This window comes from Myxine glutinosa, chromosome 2 (assembly GCF_964187855.1).
Source record: "Myxine glutinosa chromosome 2, kmMyxGlut1.1, whole genome shotgun sequence".
In the NCBI taxonomy this organism is placed as follows: domain Eukaryota; kingdom Metazoa; phylum Chordata; class Myxini; order Myxiniformes; family Myxinidae; genus Myxine; species Myxine glutinosa.
Window position 1 is genome coordinate 260,721,482 of NC_136262.1, and position 16,657 is coordinate 260,738,138.

General features: G+C 45.1%; 1 protein-coding gene across 2 annotated transcripts in view; it reads right to left on the bottom strand.

Annotated features, from left to right (window-relative positions):
• The window catches only part of COMMD8 (COMM domain containing 8), a 34,211-nt gene that overhangs the window by 392 nt on the left and 17,162 nt on the right, over window positions 1-16,657 (bottom strand). For both annotated transcript variants that reach the window (XM_068105809.2, XM_068105807.2), the window contains 2 exons: window positions 348-485; window positions 47-211 (listed from right to left, as the gene is read on the bottom strand). In XM_068105809.2, coding sequence (XP_067961910.2) covers window positions 47-211; window positions 348-485 — 303 coding nt within the window. The remainder of the gene's footprint in view (window positions 1-46; window positions 212-347; window positions 486-16,657) is intronic.

Genomic DNA, 16,657 nt, shown 5'->3' on the forward strand with positions numbered 1-16,657 from the left:
AAGGGGAAGCGAAATCAAGTATAATGGAGCGGTCACATATGACAACCTTGCTGGCCTGTTCAAGAGTGGAAACGAGGCTCTGCAGCTCAGCTCGTCCCATTTCCAAGGAAACCTGATCACGGTATCCATCAACTCCTGGTCCTTCAACATTCAAACCGAGGGACAACAATGGTGTTTGAAGACAGGCTAGGCGGTCACTTGACAGTGCCAGCTGTGAGAAAAAACAACAAAAAAAAACACAAGTCCCAAAAGTTTTACATTAATTCATGAACACCATATTATATACTTCATATCGGGAAGTGTCACTTTGGCACAATGACGTCAATATATACACTGAGAAACATCACCTTGAGGACCCAATTAAAGTCACCAAGTCGAACATCACTGATGTTGTGGGTGGCATCAAGTAGGCCTGCCTTCAGTTCCGCTCGCCGTCCTGCCACGCACTCCGTCAGCTCCCTCGGCCCAGAGGTGCTTTCCACACCCTGTGAGCAAACAGAAGCAGGGTGTAGAGAAAACATTAACAATGTGGAAACAAACACCAGGTTTATTTCTAATGCAAGGTACTGTTGGATGAAAAACCCGTGTATTTAGCAGATTTCTGTCGTCGTGAGCTCCAGGGCTCGCAGAATTCTACACATTGTAGTTGCCCTTCGGGCACGCACCTTTGCTAGTTCGGTTTCCTGAATAATTTTTTTCAATCGCCCGACAAGTGTCCACAATGTTTTCCCGCGAAGCTGTACTTACCAAGATGATCGGCCTCACTGAGCCTTGGCATTGCTAGTAGTTGGTTGCACATGAGTCTTGTGATCAAGGAACCACGGTACCTTGCAATCGTTAAACCAACTATGAACGGCTTCACCTGGACAGCATTCATGGATTTTACAACTGTCAATGGCAATAAACATGTTCCTCACATGTCCACATCTTCTTCGTTTGTATGCAGCACAAGTACACAGAGTTGCATCATTGGCTGAGGGTGCGGCTGTACCGCTGATACAATGCCCTCGACTGGTTAGGGCAGGGATTTTGAATTTGTCAATTGTGCCGGCGATAGCTCGCCTACTCTTCGCGAAGGACACCGTGGGATCTTTAATGTCCACCAACTAATTCTGGCGGATAGGACACCTGCTTAACGTCCATCCAAGGGCCAGCACGCACGATGAATCTCCCTGCCTGGGAAACACCAGGATGGCAGTTTATAGCTGGGTCAGGATTCAAACCCAGGCTAGACATCTTCGAGGCGAGTGTGCACACCTCTCGGCCATCCTGCAGCCCACTGTTATCCCTTTGCCCATCCAGTCTGCTTATGTGGAGCCTTGACAACTCCACATAAGGAAATGTGTGTGTGTATATATATATATATACATACATATACACATATATATATACATACATATACACATACATATACACATATATATATACATACATATACACATATATATATATACATATATATATATACATACACACATATATATATATATACATACACACATATATATATACATACATATACACATATATATATACATACATATACATACATATACATACATATACATACATATATATATATATATACATACATATATATATATATACATACATATATATATATATATATATATATACATACACACATACACATATACATACATATACACATATACATACATATACACATATACATACATATACACACATATACATACATATACACATATATATACATACATATACACATATATATACATACATATACACATATATATACATACATATACACATATACACATATATATACATACATATACACATATACATATACACATACACATATACATATACACATATATATAGTTACGGTTTTCGCACGACCCTCCTGCCCTTACCAAGGGGAGATTAAGCCCCTTGTTCTTTTTGGGTCGTCGCATCCGAGATATTTGTCGCCCCTCCCGGGCAGACGCAAGGTAGGGTTTCGGGACAATTCTGACACGTACCTAAGTACCTACGCCGCCGCGGAGGCGGGGATCAAGCCTCGCACGAACTATGCGTAATTTGAGTACGTCCGAGCAGATGGCGTACCACGTGGTCCGTGCAGATCTCTGGTATTGGAACCCGATTCGAGCGGTTTTATTCGTACCACGCTTAGTCAATAGATGGAAGGGACGAGACGGTCGAATAACAGGAAGAACACAGGTTTAATAATTATTTATAGAAGGATTGGTAGAAATAGAAGGGACACAGGGCAGAACTTAAACAGTCCTAACTTATCCCCAGACACGGGCCCGATCACTCTCACAGGGGGAAATGAGGGCAGGATGGTGTTCACGCGCTGAATGCGCCGGCTTGGTCGTCCAGGAACAGCTTTGCCCGGCGTGGCCCTCGCCGGTCACAGCACATCCCTCGATGAAGGCAAGCAGGCGGCGGGAAGGATCCTTGCAGCGCGTCTCTCGAACAAAGGCAGAGCAGGCAGGCGGCAAAATGTACGTGTCTCACCAGGCTTGGCAGTTTCTCACAGCGCGATTAATTAACGGCGCGCTCAGTCGCGTAACTCAATCGAGGGTTTTCCTCAAGCTCAACCGAGCAATTAACGTGTTGAAACGCCTCTTCCTCAAAACTCGCTTGGCTTCTTTCAGCGCACCTATCCTCAGGACTTGTTCACTTGTCAAGCGCCTCTCCCATAACTACTGGGGTGGGGGCTTTGCACAAAGGGTTTTATTGCCATGCCCTTAAAGGGCCACAGACACAGGAAATCATGTTTGGTTTAATTAATAGATATTGCTTCACTTAACACTTAATCGTCCTTTTTTTTGAATAAATATCACTCGATTGGCCCCCGCCACCCAAAAAACGGCGATTTGATTGCTCATGTGACTGGCTACGTCATCGAGGGAATTTTTGTTGCTGCTGGTAGTTTTTAATAATGATTTTGACTATCAGAAGATTCTTGGTCAGGCAGTTATCATTGCGTGCTGAGAAACCTTTCCCTCGATTACATCACACAGGTGACATCATAAATGAACATCACGATTTTAGGGGTGGGACTCCACTACCAGATAAAAACTACCAGCAGCAACAAAAATTCCCTCGATGACGTAGCCAGTCACATGAGCAGTCAAATCGCCGTTTTTTGGGTGGCGGGGGCCAATTGAGTGATATTTATTCAAAAAAAGGGACGATTAAGTTAAGTGAAGCAATATCTATTAATTAAACCAAACATGATTTTCTGTGTCCCTTTAAGTTCGCATCGAATGTTCTAACCACGCCTTTTGACGCAGTGCTAAGCCACTCCCTTCAAGCCCTGATTGGCGGCTCGCGCTTACCGTCGGCTTCTCCTCCTCCTTCCTTCGGTCTTGCCTCGACTTGTCAGGCCTGCCTAGTGTTAATTTGCACCAAAAACCACAGTATCGAGGCGGCACAAGAAATGGAAGGACCTAACTCTCGTTATTCTACTCAATGCAAAACTAACAGGAAAAGGACTATGCTTACATTTACTAAGACATAACTGAACTATCGCGAGGCTACGTGTTGTAGTGTGACTAAACTATGGGGGAAATTAACCTTTATTGTAAAAACTCAAAACCGCAATATATATATACACATACACACACACACGCACACACACAGCAATGGAAACAATTTAATTAGGTTTACTCCATGAAATGGAGAGTAACCTATTACTGCTAGAGTTTTTCTTATTATTATTCTTCCGCCCTATTTTGCACCTCCAAAAACTTCATAATTAATGTTCTCAGCAACCGCTGGTCGGATTGACAGGAAATTTTCATCAAATGATCGTCTCGGCTCCTATAATTTTTTACTGCTAATTATGACGTCATAGGTCACGTGGTGTGGGCACCATCTTGTAAAACAAATTCAACTTTCCCCTCTGTATCTCCAAAACGGCTCAATGGAAAAATTTGAGGAATGGCTCATTCTAAAGAACTCTTCAATGGGAACAAAAGGCATGTTTATCGAGTATATTAAAAATGCCGACGTTGAGGTTAGAATTCGTCAAACAAAAAATTTTCTCCCCCGAAAATGGGATTTTTTCCCCAGATGCTTAGTTAAAAAATAAAACTCAGATAGCAAAAAATTTCGAAGTCATATGTCACATGGTTCGGCCGCCATCTTTTTCGTGAAAAAACACAAAAAACCTTTTCTCCGCAACGGCTGAACGAATCGAGCCCAAACTTGGCATGCATATTCGCATACCCATGACAAACAAAAAGGTCAGCGAGCACGACGTCATCCGACACATGGTTTCAGAGTTGACGTTTTAAAGCTCAAACTAGAAATGGTATCACCTCCATAATTTGTGGAGATAGAGTGGAAACTTTACACAAATGTTCCTCATGGGGGGATGTTATGTTACTCGAGACGTTTTGATAAGTCACATGGTTTGGCCGCAAAAAATAATGGAAGTTAAATTTTAAAAAGCTTGTAACTCTTGAACCACTGCATGGATCGACTTGAATTTTTAAGGCAATGTAGCTCCCATCAATCGGAAGAAGTGTGAAAAATTTCAAAATGAATGGATGTACGGTCTCGAAGCTATAAGTCTTTATTGCTGAAAGAAGAAACGCACCGTTTTGTCCTTCCAGAACGTGGTCTCTATCACACGATCTCCCGCGGTCATTTCAACCTCAAATGAAATTCCAATTGCAGATTTGTCAATAGGTGAGGCATATTAACAAACGAATGAAACAGATTTGGTCAAATTGACTTCTTTTTTTTTTTTTTACTTGATCGCAATCAACACAAATCGTCAGCTACTGAAGATGTCCTTCCAGGACGTGATCACTATCACACGATCTCCCACGGTCATTTCAACCTCAAATGAAATTCCAATTGCAGATTTGTCAATAGGTGAGGCACATTAACAAACGAATGAAAGATTTGGTCAAATTGACTTTTTTTTTTTTAACTCGATCGCATTTCACACAAGGTTTTGGGCCACTAAAGAAGAATTGTTTGGCTTCTCAGATAAAATAAATAATTGTCTGCAATTTCAGGTTAATTTTCTTTTTTAAATGGCTTTTTCTGCAATCGGTGCATGGATTGACATGTGTGGATGTGTGTGGGGGTGTGTGTGGATGTGTGTGTGTGGATGTGTGTGTGTGGATGTGCATGTATGTGGATGTGCATGTATGTGGATGTGCATGTATGTGGATGTGCATGTATGTGGATGTGTTTGTGGGTGTGTGAGTGTGTGGTGGGGGGGGGGGGGGAGGGTCTGTGGATGTGTGTATGTGTGTGTGTGTATGCATGTGGGGATGTGTTTGTGTGTGTGTGGATGTGCATATGTGGGGATGTGCATATGTGGGGATGTGCATGTATGTGGATGTGCATGTATGTGGATGTGTTTGTGGATGTGTGTGTGGGGTGGGGGGGGGGGGTTGGGGTGTGCATTTGGAGGAGGGGGGGTTGGATGTGTGTGTATATGTGTGGGGGGAGGGGGGATGTGTGCATGTGTTTGTGTGTGTTAGGGGTGGGGGGATACCTGTGTTTGTGTGTGTGGTGGGGGATGTGTGTGTGTGTGGGTGGGTGGGGGGGTTGGTGTGCGTGCGTTTGGGGGGAGGGGTATGGGTGGGGTTAGGGGGGATGTGTGTGTGTGTGTGTTGGGGGTGGGGTGTGTGTGTGTATGTGTGGAGGGGTGTGTGTGTGGGGGGAGGGGGAACATGTGTGTGTGTGTGTGTGGATGTGCGTGTGTGTGGATGTCTGTGTGTGTGTGTGGGTGGGGGGGGGGGGGGGGGATATGTGTGTGTGTGGGGGGGGTGCGTATGGAGGGGGGGGCAGGTGTGTGTGTGTGTATGTGGGGGGTGTGTGTGTGTGGAGGGGTGTTTGCGGGGTGGGGGGGGGTGGATATGTGTGTATGTGGGGGGTGGGGGAGTTGTGGTGTGCGTGTGGAGGAGGGGCGGTTGGGTGTGTGTGTGTGTGTGTGTGTGTGTGTGTTGGGGGTGGGGTGTGTGTGTGTGTGTGGGGGGGGGGATGTGTGTGGGGGTGGAGGGATGTGTGTGGGGGTGGAGGGATGTGTGTGTGTAGGCGGGGGGTTGGTGTGTGTGCTTGGAGGGGTGTGCGTTTGGGGGAGGGGTGTGGGTTGGGGGGATGTGTATGTGTGTGTGTATGTGTGTGTGTGTGTGTATGTGTGTGTGTGTGTGTGTGTCGGGGTTGTATCCAAGAGGGTTGTGTCAAAGCATTTCCAATGAAAGTGGGGTTGTATAAAAAGTGGGTGCGAGTAAACCGGTCATCACTGCCAGCAGTTTTAAAGTGGCAGTTCTAGTTACTTATTGATATTCCTTGTGTGAAAACATCTTATCCGTGTACAAAGGCATCGCAGTTCAGACTGCATGAATCAGAGATGCCTGCACATCAAGCAGGCCTTCTAACGGGAGCTGCGTTGGCCCACCGTTGGCATCAGTTATCCCACGCTCGGAGTCGGAAGGATCTGAGGAACTTGCGGCTGTTCATCATCCAGTGGGCAGACAGCTCTGCTGCGACAAATTGCTCTGGAGATCACGAAGGGTTCTACAGCTGTTCATATTGCTCGATAATATGTTCATTTTTCTCGTGTGTAGTTATGCACAGCAATCGGTGACGGGTCGGGCACACCGGTCACGTGCTGCTTGCGCCGACGAGAAGCACCGCTCGTAGACCCGTCTCCATACAGGCAGCTTGTCACCCTTCAAAATGAGCTTCAACCAAAACTACTCACAAAAAAAATCATTTAAATACTGTACTTCGAATGAATTTTAAAACATAAATAATTAGCTTTTATCCACCATGCTAATCCTGGCTGCTTGGGCCTCACTGCCACTTTCAACACGCTGCCAGGCGAGCAAGTGGGCACACTGGCAAGGGATATATCGTAAATATATATATATTATGCGTTGCCATTGGTCAAGCAGAACGGTCTATTGGGAACAGTAAAAAGCAGCTAATGCCAGATTCATAATCTTCCAATGCATACCTAATTGGCACAACCTCAGAACGTGTGGGCGCACACAGGATGGCGCACGACGATGGTGCCCATGCACAAGAGGGTAGCGGTTCGGAATTTGACCAGAACGCCGGCGATAGCTCGTCGACGCTTCTTCAAAAGACCTCCAAGGTCCACCAATGGACAGGACGACCGGCTTAACATCACTCCGATGGATGGCACACCCACTATTGAAACTCCATGCCTGCAAATCAAGAAGTTCACAGTGCAGTTGGGAATCTAACCCAGACTCCGTCTCAAAAGGCAAAATTACATCTGAGCTACGCTAACAGCCTCCCTTTAATGAAGTTGGAGTGGTACACAGTACCCTACTCATTTAAATAGATACCAGTGCGGTCTTCAACATCCACAACCTAAATTCCGACAGGATATCAGGATTTAAATGTCCTACAGGTACAGAGCAGTAAGAGTCGTTTTCTTTCAGCAAAATTTGATCCACTTGGCCGAGGCGATTGAACCCAGACAAGAAGGCTTGAGCAATCTCCCGTGAACCATCCTGCAATCACATCCGCTCCCCAAAAAAGAAAAACCCCAAAACAAATCAATCTTCACTTTGAGCATCGTTAATGGGCCAGAATGGCGTCAAATCGCGCTCAAAGTGGTTTGGGAAGTGCTGTTATTGCGTATTTGCAACGCGCGGCGTGCTCACTTGCAGATCTGCTTCCCCATGAGATTATGATAAAGGCCGGAAGCTTGGCTTCCTAAAACCGCATGGACATGAAGCTGTTCAATTGTGATGATCAGAGGGGTAAACGACACGATTGATCCTTTAAAGAGGGCCAAACTAATGGCAGCATCAGTTGCTTTCAAAAATTAAAAGGTTACCCACAATACATTAGATCATATGCAATTCACTAACGGGATGTGCAACAGACGATGTTAGATATCGATTGGATTTTCAAAAGGAACAAATTATAACTGGAGTGAAGTCGATGGCACACCATCGCAAATCCCCAAGCTTCCCACCCAAAGCAACGTTGAAAGATGGCAATAAGACCCCTGTGACCTTCAGTCCACATCCTCGAGGACATGAACCGGAGGTCAAATCCAGAAAATCATTACGTATTTCACACAATGCCCAATGTTGATGATGTATGCAAGGTTTCCTATGAAAATGTGGCAAAAATTGCATTTTTTGGGTGTTCGACCTTTTGACCGCACCCTTTGTGGCCCTTTTGACCGTTCGATGGTCAAACACCGTCGACGGTCAAACACCCCTCCCCCAAACGCACACCCCTGACTGTTTGACCGTGTGGCCCTTTTGATACGTTTGACCGTACGTGGCCCTTTTGACCGTTCGACCTTTCACGGGGTGGCTCAAAAATGCTCGCACCTTATTGCCATGTGGTGATCATAATGACCAGGTTTGGTGAATTTATGCACACCATTTAGGAGGAGACAGCGTGACGAACGGACGGACAGTCAAGTACAACATCTCCATGTGAACATCAAAACAGGCCGAGCAAGGAAAAATAAACAACTATTTGTGCCAACGAGAGCAACACACATGTAAGAGCCATATACAGCCACAACACAGTAAACGTGCAAATCCCATGCATTTGTGACAAAGTCCCAGACAAGCCTCTTGAAAGTTCCCACTTCATCACTAATGTACCGTGATCTTTATGGAGCGTCTGCGCTGCCCAAGCAGTCTCTCGGTAAGAGTTATTCTGTGTGGTTTGACATCGCCTTCCCAGCAGGTCAGACCTGCAGGAATTTGGAATTTAGCCAAGGTGCCGGTGATAATTCACCTACTCTATGTGCAAGACAGAGGGAGCTTAATGCGCAAAAACGACCGGTGCTGCCGGACAGGGCCTTCGGCTTAAGGCGACGGATCGTGCACACGATGGATCGCCCTGCACGAGAAACACCAGGGTGACGTTTTATAGGTCGGTCGGGATTTGGACCCAGGCTAGACGGCTCTAAAGTGAGTGGGACCAACAATACGCCATCATGCAAACTCCTGCTTCAAGCAAGCTCTATTACTCTTAGACAAACGGGAGCTATCGGTCCTTTGAGGGCAAAACTATTGAGTGCGGTAGTTATACTTTTCTTTCAGCAAAGTCGTTAAAACAAATGTATTTAACAACATCCTCCGACATCCTTATAGGGATGAGAGAAATTGCCACAATCTAGTTTTGAATAAACTAAAAAAAAAAACAAATCTCAAAGAGCAAATTGGCAGAGGATGGTATTTGGGATGCTACCATTCCATCCATGTGTGCATGAATCAGGGGAATGATGGATGAGCTATGAATGCAAATTCTTCAAACGGTCAAACTGTACAAATTCCTGCTCAAAGATCGAACTGAGAAATATTTTGGTGCGTTATAATGAAATAATTTTAAAAGTATAAAACCTGGCAGGTTATTTTAAAAGGGTTAGCTCACGTTACTCGTGCTGGAACCTCATGTTCCAAGAGGTAGATGGCTTTAATTAGAATTTAAGGTAAGGACGGTTTAACAAGCCTACTCTTTGTAAAAAGGGTGGAGATGCCATAAAAAAGCAGCCTTATTGGCCCCACATAAGACAAAATTGCCATTTTGGCCACTTTCAGGCCAAATTATGACCATATTTGGCCAAATTCTGTTCGTCTGCATTTGGGCGTTCCGATTATGTACATCTATGTTTAAAGGGTTATAAATCACGTAGTATAGGTTGTATTTACAATATATAATAAAGAAGTGACCAATCTTGGCCAAATTTGAAATTCCAGTGTGGAAAGATGACAGGTGCAGTCTTTCCAAACAGTGTGCTTAATACAACCGATCTGGGATATTTACTATTAAGTTGAAAATCTGGCCACATTTGGTCCCCTGGCATTTTTGAGTCATATTTGGCGTTTGTTTTGGTTGCAGATGGATGATGGTGTCAAGGTAGGGCCTTTGCAGTGTGCGCTGCATGTGAGTGTTGATACATGGTCTCCATTTACTAACCAGACACGGCAAACAGCTGGAGACGTAGCTCAAGCCAGAAAACAATATCACAAGAGATCAAAGTACCTTGTCATATGTGAATCCATTACCTTGGAAGCTGAACCGCTGCCTCATTACGGCTTTCACAGTGGCAGTTCCAAGTAAATTGACGGCTTCAGATACAGTCAAAGGAAAAGAAAACCTGATCTGATGAAAATATTGTTGAAACGAGATCTATGGTAGAGAATCCACCAGTGGTAACTACCTCAACTACTGGAGTGCTGGAGAAATTGTATTTTCTGCATTGGTCCGGGCCGCAAGCAATTCTCCAGTGGGTTTGAAACATTGTCTGTGTGAACGTGTACAAACACAGGACAGCATTGTAAATGCTGCAAGACAACTGAATGACAAAGACATGAACACATCGACTTCATAGCTAAGGAAGTCAAGTACCATGACGAATGCAGAGCAAGGTATATTTATTATGGGTGCCAAGGCTCAAGTAAAAGAAAAAAGGTGCAACGTACCCAAAGAGCCGATAATCTGCTTTCTTACATACTGTATATTAGACTGAAATCTTTCTGAAAGAAGCCTCAAAGAAGTTGGGTGATGTCAATAAAACCTCCATTCGATTCCTCACAGAAGAAGAGTTTGAGGAGCCGACCTCAACCATAGAATCTTTTGTCCAAAATCGAAGACTATTATGGCAGCAAGTTTAATTCAGGTTCATCAACAAAGTACAAAACTAGAACGGCACCCAGGAGAGAGCATACCTCCATCTGGTCGGCCATATCACTCAATGGTGAAAAAAATCACTTTTAAAAATACTAGCTGGATCCGGATCTGGATCTTCACAAACATCGAATCGATTCTTCCTCGTCACACACACAACTTGTCCAACAAGTTTTGTCCAAATCCATCCATAACTTTGAGATTTTGTTCACAAACAAACGGACAAACAGACAGGGGTGAAAACAACCTCCATCCACCTTTGGTGGTGGAGGTAACAAGGTACCTATCTCTCTATCACAAGTTATGCTGTGGACAATTAAATAAAGAATCTACCTTTGTTCCTCAGAGAGAAGATACAGAAGCCCCGTGAGAATGAACTCCCAAACCCTATTAGTATTACAGTCGAAGCGATCCATGAGTCAGTGTACCTGCTGAACTATCAGAATCCTGTAGGATTATGTACACTGGATCAAACGACGAAGCCAGTCAGAGTGGGGCGGTATGACATCTACAAATATCTACAAAACTACTCTCGGAACAGCGAAACCAACTCAACACATGCTGCTGGGCAAGGGTACGAAGACTATTACTGGTTCCAGGAAGGTTCAATAAATTGGTAATCACTCCTGCAATGGTGTAAGATATCATACTGCAGAGCAATATGAGACTCAAATTGCCACGAAAATTATTGAGAAAAGCCGAGTTCTTCCTGATGGCCTGCAGGTAAGTGAAGGACTAAGCACTAACTCAGCATAGGATAACTATGATGAATCGATGGAGCATGACACACAGGGAATCTGTATCGAAAATGACCAGTTATATCGTCATAAAGAGCAACAATGACTACATGCACGACAAGCTCGGCATCAATCACAGCAGCAGCCTCATCGTCAGGTGACGTCACAGCACCAGCAATGACACTAAGGCCTCAGTCACACTGGATCGTACGTTTTCGGGATCGTGCGATTGATGGCAATTTGGCCGAGGTACGACCAATCATCAATGTTTGCTACGATCTCCATTTGCGATCGCACACTGCAATTGCTCTTAGGACTGGTGGTAGGTCATCATACAATTGGTGGTAAGCGTGGTCGTGCGATCACCAACGATTGGATAAGATCGATCGCAAGATCAATCGTAGGTAATCGTGCGACTAGTGGTGGCGATCAGTGACCGATCGTATGATCAATCGTGGCGACCTGCGACCACTCGCACAATCGATCGCAGCCAGTCGTGAGAGGGGTCGCTCGATCAGATCTAGAGGCTCGCGATCATGCGTCAGCATCAGTAGTCACCTACCACTCAAGGAGTACACTTCGTCGAACTTTTCAACTGAAGCTATAATTCGCTATGTCTCCCAAGAAGGGAGCTGTGGCCTGGCAGCTTAGTTCTGCACATTACTTTATTGTAATACATCTTCCCATCCACTTTCTGAATAATCCTCTCCAAGAAGTTCTGTCACTCAAGCTTTTGGGTCTCACTATCTGCCATGATCTTTCCTGGGAAAACCACATTTCAAATCTGGCCTCCAAAGCCAGTCGCCGACTGAGCATCCTCCGTCGTGCGAAGTCCTTCCTTGGCACACCTGAGCTCCTCACCACATACAAGGCTTTCATCCACAGCTCTATGGAATACTGTTCTCCCCTCTGTTCTGGTGCTCCTGCCTCACACCTAGCTCGTCTTCACGCTGTTGAAACCAAAGCATTCAGAATCATTGGAATCTCCCGCGATGAAGCTAACTCCAAGGGCCTCTCTCTCCCGCAGGCAGGTTGGTGGTCTTTGTCTTCTACCAACTCCTCTCTGGCCTTGCCCCCCCCAGCTCTCTCTGGGCTCTGTCCCCCAAATATTCCTACAGGTCGCACAAGATCCGCCTGCAACCCTCTTATGGTTAAACTGCCAAAATCAAGACTTTCTGCTCACCTTCACTCCTCTTTTCTCCCACCTCTGGAACAAGCTCCCTCACTCTCTTCAATCCCACTCCACCCTCCAGGTCATTAAAACAGCTGTTCACCACCATCTCTTATCTTCCCCCATCCAAAACCTTGATCTTTTCTACCCTCACTAATTTCACCCCAAATCCTACACTTTTTTGAAATACCAACATCTGTCCTGGAAGTCCTTGGTCTCCTTGTGTTTTATACCTCCTTCTCCCCCCCTTCCCACGCCTCCTCCTCCCCCCCCCCCCCCCCTCCACACTTCTCCCTGCTCTCAAATGTTGTGTTTGTGTGCTTCCCCTTCTCTCCCCATCTTGTCTTCCGCTCCCTCTTTATATATTTTGTTTGTATGGTTGATTTGTTTGTGAAATAAATGTTAGCTCTTTCACGAGCCTAGATTCAGTATATAAAAATAAAAAAAATAAAAATTGTGTGAAAGATTTTGCTTTGACAAAGAACTTTGTTTGTGTATACATGTATCGATTTAATTTGTATTTAAAATAATAATTTTTTCCATTGTAATATAAACCAGTCATTTATTACTCAGACCATACACACACAATAGACAACTAATTATTACTTTTTCTCCTGACATACCATGAAATAGCATGTTTATTGTACAAGTTCATTGCAAAATAGATATGCAAAAATAGATCATACACACAGCATATGATACACATCAAAAAAAAAATCAAAATTCCAAAATTCACACAACAGTTCACAACAAAATTCACAAATGTTATCTGCCATAGGACACTGCCGACGTTGTGGTAGGGCTTGAGGTAAACGCGCACAGCCTTGGTGAGCTAAAGACTGGTGGTACCACCAATCGTAAGGTCGTGCAACCAGTCGGGACAGGTCGTGACTGGTCGCACTACCGATCGTGAGGTTGTACGACAGGTGGCACCACCAATCGTCAGGTGGCAGGACCAGTAGCACGACCAATCGTGCGACTACTTGACCCGCGATCATGCACGACTGGTGGTGTGTCCATGCACGACTGGTGGTACGACCATGTAAGACCTGTCTGGGACCTCTTACGATTTGGAATCGCAGGTCAGAAGTTTTGAACATGACCATCGACCTTGCTGCGACTGATTTTGCTCTGGTGATCACCCACAACCTCTGCGACGTCGCGCGTTCTTTCTACGATTTGCCCGCGATTCCAACATTTTTCGGTCGCAGCTAGGTCGTAACCTGGTCACAGGCCCGGTGTGTCTGGGGCCTAACTTCCTATTTCTATGAACAAGCGAAGTGAGAGAAGTCTTGAAATACGAAATCCAGAACTTGCATCGGTGAGAAAAACTTGCTATCAAAATTTCCCTTTTATATCTTATTATAATAATATATAATTATAATTATATATAATATAATTATAAGCTCGGCGGGTGCAGTACCAACCGAGAATGAAGGTGTGGAGGTTGAAAGAGGTGACAGTAAGGGAGGCATTAAAAGAGAGGCTGAGTAGGGTCGAGGATGATGTGGTTGAGCTTGAAAGTGGTTGGATGTCAATGAAAGCTAGTCTGTTGGGAGCCGTTGGTGAGGTATGTGGATGGACAAAAGGACCACCGAAGCACTCGGAAACATGGTGGTGGGATGATGAAGTTGGAAAGAGGATTGACGAGAAGAGGAAAAAGTTCAAGGAGTGGCAGAAGGCGAAGGGTACGGGAGCAGAAACAGCAGAGCATGAAAGTTATAAGGCAGCCAGGAAGGCTGCAAAGAAAGAGGTAGCAAAGGCACAGGAGGCATGTAGGAAAATGTTCGGAGAAGGCTTGGATTCGGAAGAGGGTCAGAAAGCAGTATTCAGGATTGCAAAGCAGATAGCGAAAGAGGTGTGATGTGATGGGGGTGAGTTGCTTGAAGGATGAAGTGGGACAAATCGTTGTCGACCCAGATGGAATTAAAGGAAGATGGAAAAGATATGGAAATGCTGTTGAATACAGAGAATGAATGGGATGGCAACAGAGAGTAACCCAGTTTTAGGACTGGCAGAGAACATAACTGAGAAGGAAGTTGAGGAAGCGATAAAAGCAATGAAGTGTAGAAAACCGGGAGGGCCGACGGGAGTTGTGGGAGATATGTTGAAGGCAGCAGGAAGTTGGGGTGTGAAGAGAATGACAGATCTGTAATCTGGTGGTGAAAGAAGGCTACATTCCAGTGGATTGGGAACTGAGTACCCTCGTCCCTCTATACAAGGGGAAAGGTGACCCTCTGGAGTGTGGCTCGTACCGAGCGATAAAGTTATTGGAGCATGGAATGAAGGTATTGGAAAGGGTGTTGGAGATGAGGATAAGGAAGAAAGTGAAGATCGACAAAATGCAGTTTGGATTCATGCCAGGAAGAGGAACGACACATGCACTTTTCATTGTGAGGCAGTTGCAGGAGAAGTACATGGAGAAGAGGAATAAGTTGTTTCTTGGGTTTGTTGATCTGGAGAAAGCATTCGATAGGGTTCCACGCAAAGTATTGACATGGGCATTGAGGAAGTTAGGAGTGGAGGAATGGTTGATCAGAGTAGTGATGGCAATGTACAAAAGAGCGCGCACAGCTGTAAGGACGAAGTACGGGAACAGTGGTGAGTTTGAGGTGAAGGTGGGAGTGCATCAGGGGTCGGTACTAAGTCCACTACTATTTGTAGCTGTGATGGAGGTGCTGGCTCAGAACGTAAAGGAGGGTTTACCATGGGAGTTGATGTATGCAGATGATCTGGTGTCGATTGCGGAAAGTATGGATGGACTGAAGGAAAAGATGAACACGTGGAAGGAATGTATGGAGACAAAAGGTCTGAAGGTGAATATCGGAAAGACGAAGGTGATGGCAAGTGGTAAAGCATGTGGTGAGGTGGAAAGAACTGGGAAGTGGCCCTGTGCTGTGTAGGAAGGGTGTCGGAGTGAACTCCATTCAGTGTACAATGTGCGCTGAGTGGGTTCATCAAAAATGTAGTGGTCTGAGAGGGTCATTAACCAGGGTGGCAGCTACATTCAAATGTAAGGTGTGCACAGAGGGAGCTGCAGATGGAGGAAATGTTGAGTTGGATCTTGGAGACGGCATGAAGCTGGAAGGTGTGAAAACATTTTGCTTCCTTGGAGACATGCTGAATGGAGAAGGTGGATGAGACTCGGCAACGGTTGCTCGAGTGAGATGTGCATGGAAGAAGTTTTGGGAATTGAGTGGCGTGCTGATGATGAGGAGAGTGTCGTTGAAGCTGAAGGGAAAGGTGTATGATGCATGTGTGAGAAGTGTTATGATTTATGGGAGCGAGACATGGGTAATGAACGTAGAGCAGCAACGAAGGTTGGAAAGGGTGGAAATGCGAATGGTTCGACGGATGTGCGGAGTATCGTTGAGAGAGAGGAAGACAAATGATGAATTACGAAAGATGATGGGAATAGAGCCTGTGATTGATGCTGTGAAGAGGAACAGGTTGAGATGGTTTGGTCATGTGTTGAGGAAGGATGAAAGTGACTGGTTGAGAAGAGTGATGGAAATGAATGTAGAAGGAAGTAGAAGACTGGGAAGACCGAGAAAGACTTGGCTAAAGATGGTGGAAGAAATGCGGGCAAGGGGGTTAACAAGGAGAGATGCAGAAAATAGGGCAAAATGGAGAAGATCGTCATGGGGACCGCAAGGCTAACCCCCGCTCTAGCAGGGAAAATGGCCTTTAAAATGCATGTATAATAGAGCAAACGTCTATATGGTTATGTCGCCATGTTTATATGCGACAAAACGTCTTCTTCTTCAACTTTAGACTGCTGAAACCCTTCAGACCTTTGACGACCCTTTAATTCCCCCAAGACCCTTAAGACCACAAAGACCCCCGAAGACCCAAAACAATTTTGTCTTATGTGGGGCCAATAAGGCTGATTTTTTATGGCATCTGCACCCTTTTTACAAAGAGTAGGCTTGTTAAACCATCCTTACCTTAAATTCTAATTGAAGCCATCTACCTCTTGGAACATGAGGTTACAGCACGAGTAACGCGAGCTAACCCTTGTAAAGTGTAAGCTATCAAGAACGCTCCCGCTCCCAACAATGTGTCTGAGCTTCGGGCTTTTCTCGGAATGTTA